Genomic DNA, 24,376 nt, shown 5'->3' with positions numbered 1-24,376 from the left:
TCTGATATAGATTAACTTGTATCAATCAATTTGGTTTGGAATGACTGACAACTCCAATCCAGTGGGCCAGATTGAACCTTGTGGAGGGCCAGTTCGGGCCCACGGGCCTTACATTTGACGACCCTGCCTTAGATCCTAGCTCAACAGCACATCGGCAGTGAAGCGTTAAGCTGCAGATGGAACACCTGCCAACCTCTCCCGCCGCTCTTTCACCGGCTCTGGGATCAAACAGCCAATATAATTTGCAGAGAGAATGAATTATATTCGTGTCACATTGTTTTCTTAATTGCCCGCCTGCATCATGTGCAATCAAACCTAAACAAAATAATTGTCAGCGATTGCTGCATCTGTGCGGCGCTCCAGCCGGGCGCAGAGAACGGTGTTCAACAGCTGATAATGGCGGAGTGCCAAACGCATTTCTCGCTTTAAAGAAGCAGCTTACGGCACCTTGTAGACTGACTATCAAGCTTGTTCTGCAGTTCCACTCTTAAACCATTCATTTGATTTTCATTCATAGCGAGTGTTGTAATTCTGTGAAGGTCAGGCAGAAATCTAAGCCACAAAAATGTTAATGGAAACGAGGATTATGGCAATGCCATTCACAGACTCCCCATTATTTAAAATTTTACTTTTAAATCGTGTTCTGAGGCACTGCGGCTCATAAACTGAGGGTTTGGTAGGACTGATGTTTATTATCAAGGCAAAGCTAACCGGCAGATTAGCTGCTACAGGCAAGAAAACAATTATTTATAACCAAATGTAAATGTCACTCTGTCTGAACAGAACTTCTTGAGGAGAAGTGCAATACAATTTCCTTCCCCTACTTTCCTAGTTAAATTTAAACCATATCCCTTCACATTATTTGTTGAACTTGAGGTGTGAAATCTAACAAGACAGTAAGTTGTGAGACTCGGGGACGCAGAGGGCTAATTAGTGATCCTGCCTCTCTGTGGCTTGTTTCTTCAAAAGGCCAGCCTCTAGTCGGCTCCCTGAAATGTCATCTGAGTCTCCGGGCTCCTGGCCCCACCGCTGCCCCCCTCCGCTAACAAGCCGAGCGAGACCGCGGAGAGACGGCTCAATTTGTGTTAAGCTGTCCCCACCGAGGAAGATGTTAACGGGGAAATCCTACAGGGCCGTGCCTCTACACTACCAGTCAACCCCCTTGTTTTCCCCCCAATCAGGGGCCCATTATGTCTGTAGTGGCTTGATAAGGTTCCAAAATTGAGTCTCAAATCCAGGCACACAGTCATACAACTACACACAAACACATTCAAAGAGCATGTGATCCTACGCAAGAGCCAACGGCAAGAGCTTATGAGAATTCACATGAAAAATAACACACTCCAGTGGCTGAATAACACGGGAAAAGCTTTTACTGGAGTCTGCACACTCTTAGGAACAACAGTTCATCCAGAAGGGCTAAGGTTCTATGCAGAACCATTTGCTTCTGAGTAACCTCTTTTTTGAAGAAAGGGTTTGTCAAGGGTTCTTTGTAAGACTAAAGGTTCGATTAAGAACCCTTTGGTGAAGAAAGAGCTCTAAGAATTGTTCCTGATAATATAAAAAGGTTCTCAGTAGACCCCCCTTAGTGTGTTCTAGATAAAACCTTTGGAATATAAAAGGGTTTCTGGTAGAACCCCCTGCTTGGGTTCTAGATAAATCCCCTGTAAATATAAAAAGGTTCTTGGTAGAACTGCCTTGGTGTGTTCTTTATAAAACCCTTGGAATACAAAAAGGTTTTCAGTAGAACGAGATAAATGGTTCTAGATAAAACCATTGCAATGTGACAGGTTTTTTGGAAAAAAAAAAACCCTGAGAAACTTGCTGGCACCCTCCACCCAAGGTGGAAAGTTTCTGGATAGAATCTCCAGGCCATAGAAGGGTTCTTTGTAGAACCTCTCACAGTAGATTCTGGGTGATACCTTTCACAGATGCTTCTAGGTATCACCTTTGATTTTGGGTCCTCCTTAATAAAAGGCCAAAGAACCCTTTATGGTTCTAGTAAGGATCTTTATTTCCAAGAGTGCAGGCAGTTAAACAGCTGCAGTATCAAAGAAGAGGAAAGCACTGAGTCCTCAGATAGTGTGAGATATCAAACAGTTAAAGACCGGACTGGACTTTGTTGTTACACGCTAAAATCAGTAAAAAAAAAAAAAAAATCAGGACAAGTACAGAGTGCTAGCTGAGAGGTGTAAAGAGCCGGGAGATAACCAAATTGCCCTCTTCCTGTATACATCTCTCACAGTAGCTGCTGAGAGACAAATTGCTGGTCTACCGGCGAAAGAGCTGGAGGACTGAACCGTGCCCACGCTCTCGGCCTGAAAAAAAGCTGCAAACACAGGAACTCGCCGCCGCCGATGCAACACCGAAAATGGTCGAGCGGAACGGAAGCCGTCGTCTGGTTGTTTACCGGGGCAAAATCAACTTCAGGAAACTGTTCAGACTAACCCACCGGAGATACCGAACCCTGTCACATAAAGGAGGTTATACTCCATGACAGTTTGATTAAAAACAGTTCTCGATTACTGGCGATACAGCACAACAGTGATTCAATTTGTGTCCAATTAATGAAAGCTGAATTTGGTGAGTCCCCCCCCTCACTCCCTTCCCCGCTGCACAGGAAATCATCTTCTGTGGTAGATATGAGAAGTGATGGCCAAGTGAACAGATAACGCATGCCGCCTACAGGAATTCCAACTTTTCAGAATTCCAAATGCCAGAAAGTCCAAAAAAGGAGACTGAACATTATAAAACAACCACAGTCTCCCACCAACGATATATCCAAAGATAAGATTTGGCTTTCACAATTTACCATTTGTTAACTCCCCTCCACCGAACAGTTTAATCATAGCTGAGCAGCTGTAACTAGGCACGGCTACAGCTTGACATGACAAAGTGGCGAGAGAGCAGTGCTCAAGTTTTCTTATTTTTTTTTTTTCAAAAGGCGAGAAAAAGACAAGAGCAACAGTGTGAGGAATGGATTAAACAGAAGGTGCTTCTCAAAGTCAAGGATGCTTGCACCCTGCAGCAGCAACCTAGCCTTGCTTTCAAGGCTAAGACCCCACGATTAAGACTCATATCACTACTTAACTACATTAGAAAAATCCAGGATTGAGACTAATCCAAAACTATTACTGGCTAGCTTTAAATACATATTATGTTAAATGTATAGAATGATGCAGCTGAATGATGATGCTTCAGACGTACTGTATCACACTCTCCTTTAAATACCAGTCACGTTCTAAAAGCTACAACATAAACATGTATTTTTCTATTTTGTTCATTAATAAAAATTCAGTGGAAAATAAAATGTTACTGGTTAATGTCACTGTGTACGTTAGACTGTAATGTGCATGAAATTATGGAATCATACATCAGCCATCAGCCACCCTGCTCTCAAAATGTTGGCATCAGCCGTTGAAAATTGCCGACCACTATAACGTATGTGGCTGTTAAACACATCTAACACTGATTCACAGGGTTCTCACTTTAAAAAGAGTCAGCTGGAGACATGAAAAAGTCAGCTGGAGGAGGTTTCAAAAAAGCTCACAGAATTAGTGTTAATTAGCGAACGTTATCTAACTACAGCTAACAAAATCTGCAAGCGCAGTTGTCACAGTGGTCGGCCAGAAACGAGAAGCTGCTTTTATTATTCCTGTGTGAAACTGAGGACCCATTGTTACAAAAAATTGTGTGAATGTCGAGCGGTAAAGCCACCACAGTTTTCACTGCAAACTGCATGAGCAGCTCTAAGACGGAAAGCTTCACAGACAGGGGCTCAGTGAGGGTCAATTTGCAACTTTGACATTTGGTAGCCATCTTCTAACCTGCCATTTTTGTTTCCCCACATCAAGCTTCAATACTTTCCTTCCCAACATGAAAATCACTCTTCTCCTCCTCATTTTTGCATCTCATCCTGGCACATTCTGTTAAGTTTCACTGTGGTACAAACGCCTCATGGTGCAACAGACCAATATCCTTCTGCATGCTGACTATTCTTCCTCTACAGCTGCTCTCTTGCTGTATCTCTGCCATGCTGCTCAGATCCACAGACAACGAAGGCCAAATGATACTTATTCCGTTCCTTTGCTTTAAATAAGAAGCTCTGATGTCAGTGCATAAATCTGTTGGCATTAAGTGAGTCTCTGCAACATGTCTTAATACATCTGTCACAACTTTCTTTACAGTCATTGTGAGAAATTGCTGCTCTTGAAGGGATAACATCTCTCATGTCATACTATAGGCTCTGACCTGATTATTTTCTTACATTTCACCAAGCTGAGGATCTCTGTGCCAAGTTGAGAGATATCTCCATAAATACAGTTGTTATTTTTCAGCACAGTCTGTCATTTACAAATTTAGCAGGTTGTTAAATTCCCCGTCTAGCGAGCTGACACAGCCTGCTGCTGTGAATGCAGAGTGGCGCTTGTGACAAAGAAGAGAGTGTGATTGCTGAATAGTTATCAAGCATCTGCTGCAGCTGAGCATGAAAATGGGGGGTGAATTCTGCTAAAAAATGTGTGTGTGGGTGAGTGTGTGGGTGTGTGTTTTTGTGATGCTCAAAGGCTGAGGTACTGCTCGTTTGAACTGTGTGTGTTTTAAGTGCACCATCATCACTTGCAATGGACTGAGCTGCAAACAACCTTCAGCATGGCCAATATTTACTCTATACTTACCCTGAATATAGATCCTACATTATCACAAAGACACTTGAGAGTCATTAATGTAGGCAGGTGAGAAACTGAATGTGTTATGAACAAAATAAAATTGAAACATGTCACACTGGATGATGCATGTGTTCATAATTTAAAATAATCATCTTGACTGAAAGATTCATGCACTTTTCACAACCTTGGCTGCGTTCCTCTGCAGAGAACGATGTCAGTGAATTAAAAGAACAATATAATAATGTTTTCAAGTGGTGAAATGTTCTCAGGGTTGGCCAACAGTTGCAATAATTTACATTTCAAAGCAGTCCGTCTGTCCAGTTAGCGTGCTTCCAAGCAAGGTAACATTCATTTTTATGAAAAGTAGCCAGAGTATTGTGGGTTTTATGGTCACGTAAGAGATGGTTAGGAAAACAAATACTCAATTAATCAATTAGTTCTTCATTCAGTGCAGTCAAAGTCAAGGTAGATTATCAGAAAGGCTAAACACGTTCAAACATTATACAAAAGAATAATGTGTTGCACTCGTCACACTGTCAGTACGTCTATCTCTTGTTCTTTTTAAATTTTTGTTTTTCTAATTGTACCTATTATAAGTGTTAATTAATGTTATTATGCCTGTGGTCATAGTTATTAATGTTATTATTTAAATCTAATCTAAACTTAAATTTTGTCCTCTAAGTAACTAAGTATATTATAATGTAATGTGCATAGAATTAAGATTTTTATTTGTTATGATATCGGCATTATTTATCAGCCATTGGTCACCCTCCACTCTAAATATTGGAATCAACATCACATAATTTATGTGGCCATTAAGTGCATATCTTACATCTATTCACAGGTTTTTAATATTAAAAGGAGTCATAAGGAAACATAAAAATCACCCAGGGAAGAAGCTTTCAAATAACACAGAATTAGTGTTAATTAGCTAATGTTATCTAGCTACAGCTAATAAAATCTGCAAGCACAGTTGTCATGGTGGTCTGCCAAAAATCAAGAGGCTGCTTTTATTACTTCTGTGTGAAACTGAAGAACCATTGTTACAAAAATTCGTAGGAATATTGAGTGGTAACCCTGCCACAGTCATGATTAAAAAATGCATGAGACATTCTTGTATTAATTGTACTGAATCTTGCTGGAGGATAAAAATCAATAAATATATTGTGGAAAGAAATAAAAATCTTATTGTGACATACTGATTCTTGTAACATCAGAATCATTGCTCATTTCTTTCCTTTTATCACACTCCCCCCTCTACGTTTGATTTCATTATGAAACAAAAAATGCCTGCAAACTGTCAGACAATAGAGGAAAAAGATCAGTTCGCAGTGTTTTTCTCAGGCTCACTCAGTCGACAGGCAAAGGGCCAGAGGTCATTTTGTCATGAGTCATCTTGCTAGCTTTGTGCTCTGATACCTTGAATCAATTTAGACTACAATTGTTAATTACTGAGTATTTTCTGCCCTGACCTAAAAACCTTTATAGTCTCCTTTCAGCTGTAAGCACTTGTTTTTGCACTGAGCAGTTATAACACGTGATGACTTTAGGGGAAATATGCTGAGCGTTAGATGAGAAACAGGTGGAAACAGCAACTGCAACAAGATATCTAAAGCTTATACTGTAATTAACATGTTGTATCTCATAATTAGGGAGTTTCAGAGGTGCTGGTAGGCGTGTTGTCTTCTGCTCTGTGTTGCTGTTTCCTGTTGTTTCCCGTCTTTATGCTAAGCTAAGATAAGCTAATTGCCTCCTGGCTCAGGCTCCGTAGTTAGCGCACAGATATGAGTCACAGAAGTCTATTCTAAATCATTTTTAAAGCCAGGTAAATAAAACTCAATCAATCAGACATTCAAATCCTCGCCATAAACGCAGGGATAGATTTTTACTGGCCCCACCAAACCCCTAAATTTGGCAGTTAGAGCACATTACGGTGGCTCAAACGTAAACTTCTGTAAAAACAACACTTAATTAAACCCAGTTTAACACGGCCCTCCTTAACTGCGACACATGTGGTCCATTTTTTCCATGAATTGTGATGTGGTGTTTCTCGAAGGCATTGTTCCTGATGAAAAACAAACTAGACTTCTCGGCTCGTTGAGGAAACTGGCAGCACACACTGCAGCACATTATGTCCTCAGATGTGTGATATTCTAGCTACTTAACTTCCTGCTTCCATTCACTCCTAAATGTTCATTGCTCTTGCCTCCTTTCATAGTCTGCCTTTTATGTTTCTGGTTCTTCTGTAAGGATTGTATTAGCAGTCTGAGTCAGGCTTATTAAACCCAGATGCCGGTGTCATGAACAGTTCACTGTTCTTGCAGAATGTTGAACTAAAAGATGTGAGGGAATCAGGATGTTTGTGGAACCAGCTGTGTGAAGGTTTTATAATCAACTATAACTAGGTGTGAAAAAAAAAAACAATTTAACTGAAATGAAAATAAAAACTAGACCACAGAAAAAAAAGAGAGAATATTGTGAACAACAAACTAAAATAAAATTTTAAAAAATATACACGAAATGTCTTTAATTTGAACCTTTTTCAATTTGGTCAACACAACAAGGACGAGGAGGCATTGGTGCATTTATGAGACTAGGAGAATTTGTCAGAACTTACAAATACGACTCACATATTTTTTTAAAAAAGAAAGAAACTAAACTAAAATTAAAACAAAACATTTGTAAGCAATAAAAACTAAACTGCAACGAGCAAATCTACTCTGGAAACAAACTGAAAATAAACCGAATTGAACAAAATAAAAAATAAAAAGTTAATTAAACAAAACACCTTCACTGTTTTTCATTGCGGTACACAGTATCTAAGCCCGTCACAGCTTTTTATTAAATGAATCATCTTGTTGGTGTAGTAATTCTTTCAGTTTATTTTCAGTGGGAGGCTGTGTCAGAATGGATAGTTGGATTGAAGATAAATATATATGTTTACCTTACTTCAAATTACACTCACTCCAATATCAATATGGCCATAAAATCCAGTGGAACATCCTGCATCATGAGAAGCACTAAAACCAACACTGTTTAAATATCACTGCTGCTAAAACCGCATCGAGTTTTGGGATATTTCTTGGAGTCATCTGCCGAGCCGAGCTGATGCATCTCAGACATTTAAAGAGCGTGGACCTGCAGCCTGCCAGGTCATAACGACTTCCCTCCCCTCTCTTTTGCAAGATACAATCATAGGCTGTCAGAGATATCAGCTGGAGCCAGCTCAACTTTTCCCAACTTTGTGTGAGACGTTTGCAGCAATAGTAGGCGCCTGTTCGCTCTCTCTCTCAGCTTGACAGGTGAGAATTATACTGTGTCCTTGTCATCTGCAGAGAGAGAGCGAGACAGACAATATTCTCCGAGCAGAGCTATTTCAGACTCTGGCAAGCCTGCCTCCATCTTTCGCTATCACGCATCTCCATCTGGTGAAATCTGTAATGCTGTTCAAAAGTATTATGTCAACAGACTGCTGCGATTGATATTGACGGGAAGGAAAATAAAGCAATGAATGGATTTCGGCTTCAGGTGCTTCATTTCATGCAAGAGATGATGGAATTATTGTCTTTCTCCTAATGGAATCCAGTTTGTTTTGCAATCAGTGAAATGAAGTTTGTGAATTAATAAAAGAATAATTAATGGAACACAACTGCACACACACCAACACAGAATAGGGGTGGATAGATGGGGTGATTTGTTATTACTTGTTTCTTTATCCTACCTGATTTGATGGCAGAAGAAGAGCGTGGGAACTCGCACATCTCGCAGTAAGGCAACAGGCCGCTGTTGGAGTAGGTGCAGGCCCCACAGCTCCACGTCTCAGATGGAGGGTCGGGCTCCAACAGCTTCTGTGGCGCCATTAAGGTGCCAAACCCGATCCCCCCGGCTGTCGACCTCCTCTTCCCCCTGATTCGGGACTTGGGGTTTGAGCTGGGCTGCGGCGTCCGGAGCCTCTTCAGCTGGGGGGAGAAGTCCTTGTCGGGTGAGGCGGAGGACTCTTCTTTCTTCTCCTCTCTGTTTTCAGAAGCAGCAGTCGTCTCTAAGGCGATGGAGGGAGATGTTTCTCCATCTTCTGTTCTCTTTCTCTTCTTCTCCTTGCTGGCGCTCGGGGAGAAGAAGGAACGAATGTCGTGCTGCTTTTCTTTCTCAAACTAATGAAAGAAAACAAGCCCAAATTAGTTTTTAATACACAGTTAACATTTGTTACATGAATGATAATGCACCTGTAAAGTAACAAAGGATCTATGACACAAATCTCCCCTTTGTTGCAATTGTTATTTTACCCTTTGATAAAAATACAAAGCACCGTTCTCTGAAGCCAAGTTGTATCCTGGTAACACAGGAAAGAATAATGAAAACTACCTGATGACTAATAAAGAACAAGCACAGAAAAACCTTTCAGGTTCTCAGAAGTCTGACGGTAAAAAAATACACGCCACAAACACAACCAGTCATTGAATATGTCTCGTAAATGTTGCACAGCTCTTTCAATGGGCCAAATTCCTACTTTAATCAACTGTATTTAGGTTCTAGTGTACCCTGTACATATAATACTAGTTTAATCTACAACAATGCATCAAGTTCCATAACATCATCATGTGTTTGCAGTGTCCTTTTACACGAACGCAGAGAAACAGGCCTGTTTTCAGCTTTGTGAAAATGCATTTTCCAGCTAATCCAAGAGGGTTTTTAAATATTTATTTAGCTTATGAAGTAGGAGAATTTTCTCAGAACATTATGGAGAACTTAATCTTTCAGTTTTTCAGAAAAATAATCAACTTTAAACTCACCAAAGCTATCCGACAAAATATAGTGGAGTAAAAAAAAACAACAACTTGCATTTGAAATGTAGTGGAATAGAAGTTTAAAGTAGCGGATAATGAATATACTCGATTAAAGTACGTTTAATGTGTATTTATATGTACATATATGTAAGTACCCAATGACGCATTGGCTTTGCTAAGGTGACCAAAATGGATTAAACTGTGTTTTTAATCTTCTGTATGACTCACAGACATGTTCATCAGTGTGATTAAGGTGTAAATCCTCACATGCAAAAGGCTGCAGCCAACACCACGAGAACTGAATCCTCAGATAATTCTTCACAGAATTTTTAGTGCAACTTATCACAAGTAGTCAACTTTAGTTTAGTGAAGTAACACCTCAGCTGTCACCAGGGTTCCCACTCTTTTTTTTTTTTTTTTCTGACATCAGTTTCCAGGACTTTTCCTGGGACGTTTTCGGCGATGATCTAGCGGGTATGACAGACGGGGATCGCGCCATTCACTAATATATTCCTCCTCTGTGGAAGTCTGATTTACAAGACGTGGAGTCCGTTGGCTATCTTATCTATGAAATCATCCCTTACATGCTTGGAAATCGTGACAAATTGATCAGAGAACGGTGCAATCACACCTGCAGATGTACAGCGCTTCAGTTCAGATGTTTTAATGTTGCTGTTTTTACTGCTATCTCCTCTTAGTGTCCTTTTTTTTATATTTCTTGTCTTGCTTCAAGTCTCTGTCTTAATATTGTTATTATATTTCTTATAGTATTCTATCATTGTATTTTATTTTGTTTCTTTTGAGATGCTCTTTGTGCTCTGTGCTTGGCAAGTCCTATTTAAATAAGATTTATTGTTATCATCACAGCGTTTCCACAACATAACTGAGTGCCACCTTTTCAAAATACTACTAAAGTTACTATTCAAATACTGTTTTTCCTTTTTCTACGTTTGTTTTTACGTCTCATTACGTCTCATTATGTCTGTTGAAACTATTGCGTGTACGAGTTTGTTTTCCTGACTTTAGAGGATAACTAACTTTATTATTGATTTATTGTATGTGCGCTTCTTTAGGGAATTCCATAAAGAAACAGATTAAGTGTCACTAACCAAAGATATATTAATAATTCTTTAAATTTAGATGGGCTCTTATGTTCTTTCTCGATTACTGCATCTATTTAAAAAAAAAAAAGCCTTGAAATGCTCTGATGGCAAATCTCAATGTTACCATGGTTACTCCATAAAAAATGTAATATTTTTAAGTATGTTTGGTCTATAGAATTATTCACAATCCAGCTCCTTCGCCTTTGAAGGACTTTATTAAGCTCCACTCAGTGAACATCACTAGAGCGACAAGGTCCCTTGTTATGAATTTCCCAAGGTCCTCCTACAGTATGCAGCTTTCTCAAAAACAGAAAACCAAAAAATTGAACTTTCTGCCTCCGAATATCAAAACTTCCTCAGATATTGAACATTGACCTACTCAGTGACAGTATATATAAAAACAAAACATAGTTTTAACTATTATATGTGAGAGTAATCTCATTTTATTATGGAAAGTTTCACATTTTCTGCTGTTTTGTAGTCACTGCCTTGTAATTTCATGTAGGATCTGTTCTGGGATTGTACTGTATGCTGTAGTTTGCCGGGGGTTTGTGTTTTTGAACATTTTCCTTTTTTTAAATAATCCCAGAACTGAACAATAAAAAGTAAAATCAAACGCTGACACCGGTGTTTCTGATTAACTCTTCCACCCGACTCACATGTGTGAAGTACGTGTCGTCTTTGCTGTTTCCTGCATTTCCCTCCAGCGGCAGCACCATCTCGCTCGGCGTCCACGCATCGGCAAAGTTGAGAAACTCCCACTTGTCCTTGTCGCCCACGTTGGCCTTCAGATATTCCTTCCTGCCATTCAGGGTGCTGCCGGTCACCGTTTCCTGAAGGACATGGGACAATCAGTTCTGCACTAAAGTTTTCTCTCTTTCATGTTTCTGTTTGGCTTCATGAAACATCATGATGAAGTGGTTAAAGTGTTTTCCCCCCTCCCATATCACGCCTGTTCTGTAAATGCAGCATCACAGACAGGAAGGAGAAAAATATTGGAATAATTCAGCTTTAATTACAAATCCCGACATCTGTGATTATTAACGCAAATCCCCAAAGCCTGTTCTCACATGCAAATCAATTTCACTGATGTTTCTAAGTTAATTCATACTCCAGTATATAAAGAGAAATATTTAAAAGGGTAGTTTGGATTTTTTGAAGGGGGGTTGTGTGAGGTACTTATCCATAATCAGTGTATGACCTACATGAGATGATGGACAATATGGCATCAGTGTGGATCGGCTCGGCAGCCACCTAAAAAAATCCCACCTATAAAAACTAACATCAGTTTAAGTGTACGCTACATGTAGAATATTTTCACAGCTTTACCTTGCTGTCTTTCCTGATGGGAAACTGCACTTTCTCCAAAGCGACCGACCTCCATAACCGAAATCAGTAATTTAACCTTGCAGAACACTGGACTTGCTGCTGCCTTGATCTGTTTCTTTGTGTTTTAAGGACAGTGATATACCAAAGCTGTTTAATGGCAAAGTAAAGTGGTGAAAATATTCTAAATATAGCATATACTTAAATCGATACTGATTTACTTAAATGGCTAAAAGATGCTGCCTGCCCTGTCCCACAGGACAACCATATTCAAAAATACAAACTATTCCTTTAAGTTGAAAGACACAAATTTCAAGAGAGCAATATACAAGTGAAATTTCATTCAGTTAAGTTATAAATGTTTTGGGAAACTGTACAGATTTTCCAGTTATTTATCATTCAAATTAAATAAGGCATCATTGAGCGCTCAATTAAATTAATAGCAGAGATTTCTTCCAGCTTTCTGCTGTAAAGTCACCCACTGCACCTTCCTATTGAGCATCGACCACATGACGGTGTCAAAGGTGCCCTTGGCGATGAGGTAGTGCACGTTGACCGAGGACGTCTGCCCGATGCGGTGGGCTCGATCTTCGGCCTGCTTGATGTGGCCGGGGTTCCAGTAGAGCTCGGCAAACACCACGTGGCTGGCAGCGGTGAAGGTCAGACCCTGAAGAGGACAGACACACAGACATTAGCCCAGTAAGAACAAAAATACCTCACCTAAAATGAAACACTCCACATCCAATGGAATTTAATTTAGAGAAGTCCTTTATAATAGCAGAATATCAGCAGCTAATTGCTGTATAAGTGCTTCAAGCACCTACTTCATTTGATTGGAATACGTAACATTTCTGCACATATTCGGTCACTCAGATTAATTGAGTTTATTAAGTTTGTCATTAAGGGTAAAACACATTTTCAGCATTTATTTCTACTTAAACAAACCTTGATTATAATTCACTACAACCGACAACAGTCATCATTGTTAGTAATATGCACCAAATGATCTATTTAGCCCATTTAGTTTTGCATAACAGTACAGCATTAGTTAATTTCCACAGACAATGAGTCTTCATAGGTTTCATTCAATTAAAAAGTACTTGCACCAAACTTTTTTGAGTCTTTATTAGACATTTCTGTTGCTGAAAATCAATCATTTTTCAACAATTATTGCAGGAGGTAAAGTGTGATTTGCGATTACTTCCAAGTGTCTTTATTTGCAAAGCAGATTTTATTTTCAGCAGCTCAGAAATTTTATTATGTTTGCGTTTTATTATTCCCTAAAAGTGGGTTTATTTTATCATTCAACTAAATAATAAAAAATTATGGTGAGTCATGGAGTGTCTGTTTGCGCGAGTACCTGACCGGCTGCCTGGATACTGAGGATGGCCACCCGCGTCTCTGGGTCACTCTGGAACTTGTGGACCAATTGGATTCGTTCTGAGGATGGGACACTGCCATCAATACGGATATAACCAGCCTGCAAAAACAGACGCAAAACAACAGAATAACTTACTGCTTGGAGGAAGATTCAGGATTTGGTGACAATTGAACAACGCTAAACCAGACAGCGACACTTGTCGTGTGCACAGCAGAGAAATCTTTAAATTTCACTCAGAGGACGCTGTAAAGCTGCCACCCGATGCTGAAGTTAACCTCACCTTTATGGAACATATTAGCCTCTTTTAGCTCATTGTTTTGGTTTTCTAGTCAGCGAACAAAATTTCTATCAATAATCCTTTCAGCTGCAGCAGGTGGACATTCATTTGAATTGACTAAAGTTTCACGCAGTTTGTGAGGGACAGCACTGTCCGCCTCTAAAAAGCAGGTAGAGGTTTGTGCTGGGTTATTACTTTAAAGGCAGGGAGCATTTCATTAACCTGCAGTCCCCACTATAGATGTTTCAATGGCAGATGTGTGAATGAATGCACCATAGAAAACACGGGCGGAGGAGCTGCAATGAATCACAGCCAATAGAATAGCATCTCTGAAAGAACATGAGAGCAACAATAATAATAATAACAGAATATTTTGTAACAATTCATAGCACCAAACAAAGAGAGCAGCGGCGGCGTGTTCATTAAACCTGAACTTGAACTTGACATTCACTGGGCTGCTAATGCACTGCAGCGACCGCACTCTTTTGATTTGGGTCCATCGGTCCTGCAGAGCTGCTCAGTGGCCGACGGTGGGAGAACGTGGTCGTACTGTGCAGCTCCCACGTGTGAATCTAACCGTAACTGCATGAATATGAAGCAGTGCCTTGCTGAGAAAGACCACAGAGGTCTGTTTGACTTTTCCTGGAAAAATAAAGGTCAAATAAATGTGCTCACGGACAACTAAGTTTCCACCAGGTTACAACAACCTCTAAAGGCTATAAAAACATTCAAAAAACGTTTCATCAGAGTTGTTTGTCTCCTGCATTTAGAATGCCATTTATACTAATTTAAAACATCCACAACTTTCTTCAACAAGCCCTCCAGCTCCACACCAGGTGAGAAACGGGAAAGTGTGGAGCATAAACAGCGATAACGTCATGTGATTGGAACGCCGTCGCTTGTCTCTGCCGAGCTTCTCATCACAGCGCGTTTGTTGCCTGTCGTTCCTTTTTTTAGCCCATCTCTGTTAATTGGTGAGTGCGAACGCACCAGAGAGTGAGCCTCTCACGGAGGAATGTGTTATCACACGTCGTACCGCTGCATTGCATTCAGCTGACACCTCCTCGACCCCTGCGACATGCAAACACACCCACATACACAGACACACACTTGAACTCTTTCACAGGTTGCCGGTGCCGAGCTAAGAGATATCGTTTGCTTGTGATGACTTGTGAAATACACCTTGGGAGATTAGTTGTGGAAGTAAAGTTTACTTTCTGAGAGAGAAAAAGTTGTCTTTTCCTCAAGAATGATGATTAATAGATAGCAGAAGTTCTTTTACCCTCATTTAAAAGATGCTGAAAACTGCTGGATGCTGTATTACAAAGAATGTCTGTATTTGGAGTATACTTTAAGTGGACGATGCAAATAATTCATGGCTGCTAACATCTGCTGTATATCCCCCGCTGAAGAGCTTGTGAGCATAGAGCTCAGTACTCTGTCAAAGTTAATCACAGATATGGCAAAGATCTGACTTATAAACACAGCAGGACAATGGATGAAGGAATAAAACTTAAGTATGGGGCCAATTACCTCTGGTTAGCCAGGGAAGAGGAGTGAAATATGAATATGTTCTGCACATTTAGTGTTTCCAGGTTACCGTTAATGGGCAATTTGGGCCGTGGCTGGAAAAAAAAAGCTTAAATGGAAATGACCAAATGAAATATCAATCATATGAAACAGTGCTCCCTCTTGTTTCAAAGTGATTGATAGTGCAAGAATAACACAAATTCCAGCGCTTTTTAAACCACCTCTTGAAGGTTTCGGGACACCAGATTGAAGCTTTTTAAGAGAGCTGTAACAGCTGAGTGCACAGGGAGCTGGTTTTCTGACTGATTATAGCTGACAAAAGCTTTACAACTGTGGACAGAAGAAGAAAGAGAATTAATTGTTAGGTGACATGATGTTAAACTGACAGCTGCATTTTGTTCACTTACCTCTTCTTGGTTTAAATCGAACAATGAACATAAAATACAAAGAAATGTACCAGTACATGAAATATAAAGACCTTTTAGTGACTGTGCCAGCACATTAAATAATTCTGGTACAATTTCATACAGTGTACATACGATCCATAGAGTAGATTCAACCAGAGTCACTCACATAGTAACATCAATGCACCATACATATTGATAATTACATACATATACACTACATCCATACTGTAAATAGATAAGTGTGTCCCTATAATTAGCAGGGTTTTTGTGCTCAAAGCTTCGATGGCAGAGGGGACGAGGCATGCTTCAACATCCTGTATCCGGGCAGGGTTGTGCGTTATGTTGAGTGTCATGTGCGTGATGGCTCTTATTGAGATCTGAAAGCTTGTGAGCGGGGAGGCAGTGTGTGTCATGAGGAACAATTTGTTCTGGAGTTAGATGGATTAAATTATGCTTTCATAAACTCCAGCTTTGAAAACTTAAATTTGAGCCAGTGGTCTGGTTTGAATTTTACATTATTCCCACAAAACTTCGAGCCATTGTTGCTGTATTTCCTACAGGTGCTACCCCGGCCGGTGCTTACCGGCACTTTAACGCGTTTTAGAAGATCTAGTTGCCTGCGGATTGCCCGGGGTTACCTTGGCCTCGACGACGGCCTCGGTGCAGGCCTGCAGCATGGTGAGGTGGTGGGCGAACACCAGGAACTTCAGCTGCTCTGCCTCCAGCATCATCTTAATGTAGTCCTTCACAGCTCCCGCCTGGCCGCACACACACCCACACACACACACACACAGATACAGAAATAGACACAGATGAAAGAGAGCCACTGAATCCATCACTTCACTGGTCGACCACACACAGAGGGATCGGCTAGATCAGTGAAGAAGTCAATTAATCACCGCGGCATCCTTTCTGTGTGATCGATTCTCTATTGAATGCCACGGATCCAGACTTTAAAAGGAGAGAGCACACACAGCGACTGGGGCACATTTGTCAGCTCGCAGATAGTGAGAGCAAATCAATAACTCACAACTTGGAGATATGATTGGTGCGTGCTCTTTCTTTTTGGATTCTGGTGACAGCAGATACAAGAAAATTCACCTTTTGATCCACAAACAAGAAGATGAATCTCAGAATTAACAAACAACTTAAAGGGACAGTTTGAATTATTTAATGTGGTATTGTATGAGGCACTTATTGATTTTTTTCCACTTAAAACACAAACATGGGAGTTACTGGTCTACCACAACCTCAATCTGCTAGTTTGTTAGCAGCTTCCTTTTTCTGTGAGGTAAAATTACTGATTTGAAAATATGTTAAACATAGCATACACACTAACTGATTTAGTGGCTCTTTTTTAAGCGGCTAAAATGCCTTCTGTTGCTGACCCTGTCCAAAGCAGCACTGTTCTTGCCGGTACACCTCACTGCTTCACCGTAGGTAACACACTGACTATGGATCAGGTACCTCATACAACCCCACATCAAATAATCTGAACTATCCCTTTAATAGAGACAAAGGACTTGTTTTTAAATGTCATCAAATTAGATTCACTAAATTTTAAGACGTTAAAAATGAAATATGTGCCCCATAACTATCAGGATAAGAGTCTGTTTGACGGCGCTCAGGAAAATGTTGGATGTTCATCACTTTTTTGTGACTGCAAATTTTTTCAGGGCTTGCAAATAATTCAAATATGAGGCCAGTTACCTGTCAAAATGACAGCTGCAGTCCAAAATTACTGCAGTAAGTAAAAGTTCAGTCCTCAACTATTTCATTCTGGAGTTATTTGCATGGTTTGTTCTTATGTAACCCTGTTTTTATTCATGTCTGGCTTTTTTCTTCTTTTTTTTTTTTACCTGTTTGTCTTGTTTTATTTATGAAGTCACATTGAAACAATGCTTTGAAAACATCACAGTCCAAATTGAACAGAATCCTGCTTGTTTCTGCTGAAGCCTCTGACTGTGATTGACAGTGTGAAGCTAACTATCTAAAAAAGAGAAAGCAGCAAAAGTGCGAGTGAGTTAACTGTACCCTGCAGGTATCCGTATCTATCATTCCACCGTGCGCCGCTGCCCAGCGATCACACTGTGATGGCTGTGGCCGTTCCCGCTACCTTCAGCAAAGCTGGAGTGGATGTGCTGCATGAGCGTGTCATTGAGCATCCGGGCTCGGCTCATTTCAGAGCCCCAGGCCAAAAAGCAGCCAGGAATAGCACCAACTAGTGAGAAATACTGAGGTTGGATTTGAGTCAAACAGAGCCCTTACTAGACGGTTTTGGAGACAAGCCTTTCTCCGTGGTGTGAATCCCACCCCTATAATCTCCACACCTCCTGCAACATGACAACCTCTGCAGCCATCACACCTGCTCTGGTGGGAGAACCTCTGCTTTGCCTCGCTGATAATTAGCCGATGCGCCTGATAATGAATCTCTCCGCCAGGCCTGCCGACCCTGTTCTGATCTGGGGGGTCCTCATTACTGACGGCTTGGCTTCGCCGGCTTCCTTCCGCTGAGTTTAATTAGTGCACAAACTTCTCGGCTGTCTGAAGCGGCCTGTTAGCTTGCTTTAAAGTCCAGCATCAGAGCTGTCCTCTCTGGGTAATTGGGAGCAGATGCTTGGCGGGTAAAGCAATAAAAATACCCCAAAGGCGTTTGGCAGCTCCGTCGCCAGGCGGACTGGCAGGCAGGGGCCGTGATGCTCGTCAGAGTGACATAGATGTGTGAATCTATCACACCATTCCACCCCTCCCGATGATCCAAAAAAAGAAGAAAGAACGCGCTCTTTTTTTTTTCCTGAAGTAGAGAAAGTGTGTCTGACTCTAAAAACCAATAGGAGAGGAAATGAGACTGGGCCGACGGTATCGGCTTTGAGGTGAGTGAGTGGGTGGGTGGGGGGCTTTGTAATGAAAGGAGGTCCAGTGTTAGGCTAAACTGAGCAGAAATCCAATCAGCAAACAACGCCAAGCGCAAAAAAGATCCAAGCTTGGAGGAAGGCTGAGCGAGTAGCGTGTCGATGATTGCATTCGGTGGTTATCTCCGGTCTTCGTTAACCTCGGGGCTGCGCTCCTGATGGCTGAGGGCATCAGGCTAATTGAGAGGAATGCCAGCCCTCGAACATGGGCGATGATTGGAGGGGGATACTATATTTGGTGGAAATGTTTACTCAACTATAAGTAGAAGAGATGTAGGAGCGGCTTATTTTCATAGCAGATGATCAAAGGTTCAAAACTGTATTTCTGTCTTACAAATGTTCCCACCGAGGAACAGGAAATGTAAATGCTTGTTAGATTCTTAACACCAGTTGCTCTGACCCCAACCTCCCTCATACTGTATGCACCCAGCCACCTTCCCATATTGCCTATTTCTCTCTCATTACAAAGAAACGTCACTTCAAACTGAGAGCCGACTGAGTTTCCATAGCAACAACATCACAGAGATGCTATTTTCGTGCGGTGTGTAACTTTGAGATAAGGTGTAATCATGCCAGGCTGGACGCAACTAAATAATACCTCGGTTATAACTCCCTACTTTGTCTAAGTGCTTTCACTGGCGACCATTAGGCTCTGTTACCATGGCAATGCTTTCCCATGAGATCTCACTGAGTGGTCGGCCAAGCGCTCTGAACATGATGCTGTACCATCAATTCACCATTTCCAGAAACATGAAAATGAATAAAAATTACATTCTTTAGCCGGTCTTTGAGCAAGTTAAACTCTTCTGGATATTTTTTTTGTGTGGTTTGATGTTTTAACTGTCAGCTTTCAGAGGACTTGCAGAGGTTAAACACCTCTGGAAGCTTCACCGCAGGGCACATTTCAATGCATCTAGAAAAGTGTGGCAATATGGCGCTAATGATGTGACGCTGTCCGTCTTTTCCCTGGCCGTGTAGTTATGTAAAGCTACAGGACAGCTTTAACTAAAACTTAGAAAGTAAATGCTTAGATCAGTGTTTCACAAACTTTTTCTGTCTTTGAAAGCACAAAAATGTCACCCACTCATTATGTTACAAACTACTAATAACGCTGGGGATATAATGACAAAATGAGCTAAATTTAATGTATAAAATCATTAATAAGGACATGATGTGCAGGTCTGCATTAAGCTCCCATTTTGCAAATGAAAAATGCAAGTTAAAGGAATAGTTCAACACTGTTTATCTGTTTTCTTGTCAACAGATTCTATTCTCGTGTTTGTATGCTTAATATGAAGCTATAGTAAGCAGCTGGTTAGCTTAACCTAGCACCTGGGAAAAAATCTGAGGCAATACATCTGTGTTTGGAGGAGTTTGTTACCGTTGGACAGAGCCAGGCAATTTGTCGCCCCCTGTTTCAAGTCTTTCTGCGAAGCTCTAGCTTCATATTAAGCTTACAAACATGAGAGTGGTATCGGTTCTCTCAACCAACTCTCAAGAAAACAAATGAGTGATGAACCATTTCTTTTAATTAAATCACATCTTAAAACTGTTCAACAGCAAAGGTTAAAAGGAAACTTTCTTCGGTTTTCAGACTCAAAAGACACAAGGATTTCCCATTATACTGACAGCACATGGTGGTCAGACTAAAACCAAGGCTGCTTTTTCTGAGCTGCTGAAGTTCAGGTTTTTCCTGCTCGTCTGAAAAGATAAAACAGAAAGCAGGGCCGGCGGTGAAAACAGCTTGTGTTGGATGTTGACTGCAGCTCAGTGGCTATAGAGGTCTGAGTGCCTCAAGTAACAAAAGTCTAAGATGAAATATCTTTCTCGGGATCTGGGTATTAAAATAATACGATGTTTAAAGGATAAGGCTGGTGTCCACGAAAGTCCATGAAAAGACAAAAACCAAGAATGTGGTAATCCACCTCTGATTATCCTGAGGCCAACTGGGGCTGATTCAAAATGTAATGTGACTCTAAAGTACTGCGATTACAGAAGTTAATGCATTTTTTGTTGGCTTTTTTAACACTAGACCGTGTGAAAATTATACACCTCTAGAGACTGTAATTCATGAGTCATATTTCCAAAAACAATGCACATTTACATGTCAGCCAGTCTTTCTGAGTTTTATTTCAGCAGCATAATTGCTACACTGCACGAAAAAGCAGGAGCTAAAATACATTTTGGTGGTGGTGCATTTCTTCGTGGACTATTTTCGGCTGTGGATTAAAACACATTTGGTGCTTTAGTGAGTGTTTTACAGCAGCAGGACGATGTTTGTTGGATCGAGGCAAGATAAACTACACTGTGTGTGTTCATGCTAATGAAGGAACGCGTCACTCACTGCAACAGTGTGACTCATTGATGTGTTTTTGGAGCCACAGATGAATAAGATATATATCATCCTTTGTTCGACAGAAAATGCTTGTTTGTAAGATTTATAAAAATATAGAAAATGACCAACCTTCTCCATTAAAGGTACACTGTTTAACTGCAAACAACAACTAAAACAAGATATACTCCAGCACCACCTGGTCTCCCATTACCTTGGCAATGGCTGTTTGCTTGTACATCTGCGTGACGAGGCTCATGACCTGAGGGAAGGGGTCGTCCATGGCGTCGACCCCCGACCTCATTCCCTTCATCAGTCTCTCCCACTCTGCGAAGCTGGCTGAGGCCTCCTGCAAGCAAGGAGAGGGCAAAGACAGTGAGGCTGCGTCCTTTATTTCTTCATCCACCCTTCTCTCGCTCTTGTTCTCAACTGTTTTTGAGATATAAAGGGCAAAACAATTAATGGTGCTGCTGGGTGTCCTACTTTCCCTGGAAGAGAAAGAAAGAAAGAGGGAGGGAAAAAAAAAAACGAGAGAGAAAGATGGAGAATTCCCAAGGAAGCCACCCCCTCCGACTGGGCTGCTGTGTTAGGTGGGTCATGAGCATCTCCCAATTATAGCCGCCTTGTGACAAGCCGGGGTCGAAGATGGAGAAGCAGCCGGGCTGGTACAATAAATCAAAGACGCCTCGCGTGCTCTCAAGGTGATTGGCGAGAAGTATTTAAGGCGGGAGTGGAGAGCGGAGAGGATCGCAGTGGGAGAGGCTGCCGGTGAAGAGCAGCATATGCTACCTCTTGCTCATAAACACGACACGCGGCGAGGCCGTGCATTCGCTGTCGACATGTAGGTTAACCCTCTTTATCATAAAAACGGGACACTTATGAAAGTTAGTCAGTTAAAAGCACATGTTTTCAATAATTTGTACTATAATGCAACATATAATGTAGAAATCTGACAGGAAAGGCAGCAGTCTGTATCGAATAATTGCAAAGCTTGAGTTTCATTCAATTTTCATGCAGTAACTCTGGTATGTCTGTAATTTAAAGTGCTTCAGAACACTGCTTGACTTTTTAAAAACTTTGTCAATAGAGGTTATTTTGTGCCTTTTGTTAACAGCTCAATTCAATCTGTCTGAATTCAGGCTGCAACACCACAAAACGTGTAAAAATTCAACAGGAATGAACACGCCGCATATCAAACGATGCAAAACTGTGAACCATATGGCAGGCTGAAGGAAGAGGTGGTTCGCGCGTGATTAAGCACATACATAGACATAATGATGAGTGCGCGAGGGGGGTCGGAGGGGAAGGAAAAAGAGTGAGAAATGGAGAGAAGGCTTATTAATGTGAGGACACACACACACACACACACATAACGGAGGCTTCCTCTTCAGCAAGCAAGTTCCACAGCAGCATTTTTGCACTGTGTTCTAGACTAGTACAATGAAAAGATTTTGGTGAAACATGAAAGCTCTGCACCATTTAGTGAAATAATTAGCATTTCAGTGGATCCAGACCTCGTCAAAGTCAAGGACGGTTGAATGGATAAATAGTATCATATTGCAGCAGCACAAAGCTGAGTTTCCTTTATGTTTTCTCTCAGATGTTTCCCTCAGCACTCACCTGCATAAACACAGTTTTGACTGTCTCTCTCAATGTTTATTTCTAATTAAAAATTTCACATTCAGGCGTTTCTTCATAATCTGCTGGAAAGAAAAAAAAACCTGAGTAGCTAAACACTCCACCCCTGATGATATTCACTAGACTAACACTGACAAAAGGCCATGGCTGAAAACGTAAAGGGCAGGAGGGGCATAAAAAGTGTCTGGCTGTGGAAGATAAAAGCCATCATTAGGGAGAAAATGAGATAGAAGGAACCAGGCTGAACCAGCGAGTGGTCCTGGTGTACATATACATCGTCAGTTAGCAAAACTACACTTGAAAAGGCAGTTTGTTTAGAGGAAAATAATGTCCACCCAGTCTTTTATGTTTTATATTGTTCATATTTTTTGAAGCACAATGGCCGCCGCTGCTTTGGGTGACTGGCCACTTCACACCTCTCTTTCTCATCTCTTAAAAAACCAGTCCATTTAGCTGCAAGGATGAAATGTCTGTCTATTCTTCTGAGTGGACAAATACCTGCGGAAAACACTCGCACATTCATCTCATGTACGAATAAAAAAAAAAAAAAAAACCCTGTAAAGCCGAACAGCTACAGCCGTGCTTTTTGTTTCCACCAAAGACAAATGATCTCTGAGCTCATTTCTCTGAGGATATTACGCATCAAAGCTGCTGTTTCAGCCCAACTTGAGATAAGAGAGCAATGCAAGAACAACTGCAGAACATGACATGAACTTTTCCAACAGTACAGTATGTACGGTGGCCTAATTGGCACCACTGTGTAGAAACACTGACCATATTTAGCCCCCAATTAAAGCGTCCCTTAACATTTAGGGAGATTGGGGTAAAATATCCAGCATCATCACTTTTCCTAGCAACTTCCTTATTGTTGTGTCATTCTTGGGATGGCGACTCGGTGCATAATTAACACAGAAAGAGCTCCTCTTGTGTGTTTTCATTCCTGCTGATATAATACAAAATCTAACAAAGGCCTCTTAACGGATGCTTCTACTCTAAGTGTGTATTGTTGCTGGTGCCGGTTGCTCCCAATGGGAAACAAACCCCTCGTAGCCTTGACACCGGTGACCCGACGCAGAGAGCAGAACGCGCTGACGGGCGCACGGGCCAAGTCAAAGCCGCATTAGCATTCACACGCACACTCACACGCACCCAGCGTGGCGTGGGAGGCAACATCCGCAACCATAACTTTGGGGATGCTGAAAGAGATGCAAACACCTACACACAGAACATGACATTTACTCTACAAATACTCTGGTATCCTCTTTACGATGGTGGAGAGGGACCACTCACACACACACACACTCACACACACACACACACACACACACACACACACACACACACACACACACACACACACACACACACAGAGACCTCCATGTATCTTGGCTTAGGCTAAAGGAGAGTTATTCAATCTTAGCAGCAATTGGCACTTTTCACACCATTAGTTCCAACCAGGAGCAATACCAGTCACACTCAGTTAATCGTTTTTGTTTTTTTTGTGTTTCCCTTTGGCATCACAGCCTGGTCACTCTGCTGCACTTAAGACACTTTATAATAACCATCATTAATAAATGGTTATTGATAGTTAATCACATTTTAATTAAAGGTCAATTCTATTGTTAACCATTACATTTACTAACTATTAAAAGTGCTATAATTTGTTATTTCAATCATTAGTTTGTGTAACATAAAATAATTGCAGTATAAATTAGATATTGCATCATAGCTGCGAAGAGAAAATCACAATTACAGTCTGATTAAATTTGTAGTTTATTGTTACAAATTTATGTGCTATATTGAGTATTTGTAAATGAATTGCAAACCTCATGCAGGAACAGTGTCTGTGAGGTTTGCTCCAAGTATTTCTAGTCAAAGTCACCAAACTTTCTGAACTGCATGCCAAGTCCACGATACGAGGATATCTGTTCCGGCTGTTAGCGGGCAAGTTTTATTCATGTTACCCGAGAGGGTAAGAGGAAGAATTTGACTTCCTCAGAGTCTGCTGTCGGAAGTCAG

The 24,376-nt window shown here is 41.0% G+C and overlaps 1 protein-coding gene across 3 annotated transcripts in view; it reads right to left on the bottom strand.

Moving 5' to 3' along the window:
• zranb3 (zinc finger, RAN-binding domain containing 3) overlaps nt 1-24,376 on the bottom strand; it is a 95,931-nt gene that overhangs the window by 41,279 nt on the left and 30,276 nt on the right. For 2 of the 3 annotated variants that reach the window (XM_084713528.1, XM_084713529.1), the window contains exons 8-13: nt 20,934-21,068; nt 16,114-16,233; nt 13,241-13,360; nt 12,368-12,547; nt 11,214-11,387; nt 8,389-8,818 (exon numbers count right to left, since the gene is read on the bottom strand). In XM_084713528.1, coding sequence (XP_084569654.1) covers nt 8,389-8,818; nt 11,214-11,387; nt 12,368-12,547; nt 13,241-13,360; nt 16,114-16,233; nt 20,934-21,068 — 1,159 coding nt within the window. The remainder of the gene's footprint in view (nt 1-8,388; nt 8,819-11,213; nt 11,388-12,367; nt 12,548-13,240; nt 13,361-16,113; nt 16,234-20,933; nt 21,069-24,376) is intronic. The other variant, XM_084713530.1, reaches the window with a different exon arrangement.

The sequence above is a fragment of the Lutjanus erythropterus genome, chromosome 24 (genome assembly GCF_056507025.1).
Source record: "Lutjanus erythropterus isolate fLutEry1 chromosome 24, fLutEry1.hap2, whole genome shotgun sequence".
NCBI lineage: Eukaryota > Metazoa > Chordata > Actinopteri > Lutjaniformes > Lutjanidae > Lutjanus > Lutjanus erythropterus.
Note: the sequence above shows the minus strand (reverse complement) of the source record. Positions and strands in the feature narration are given on the sequence as shown.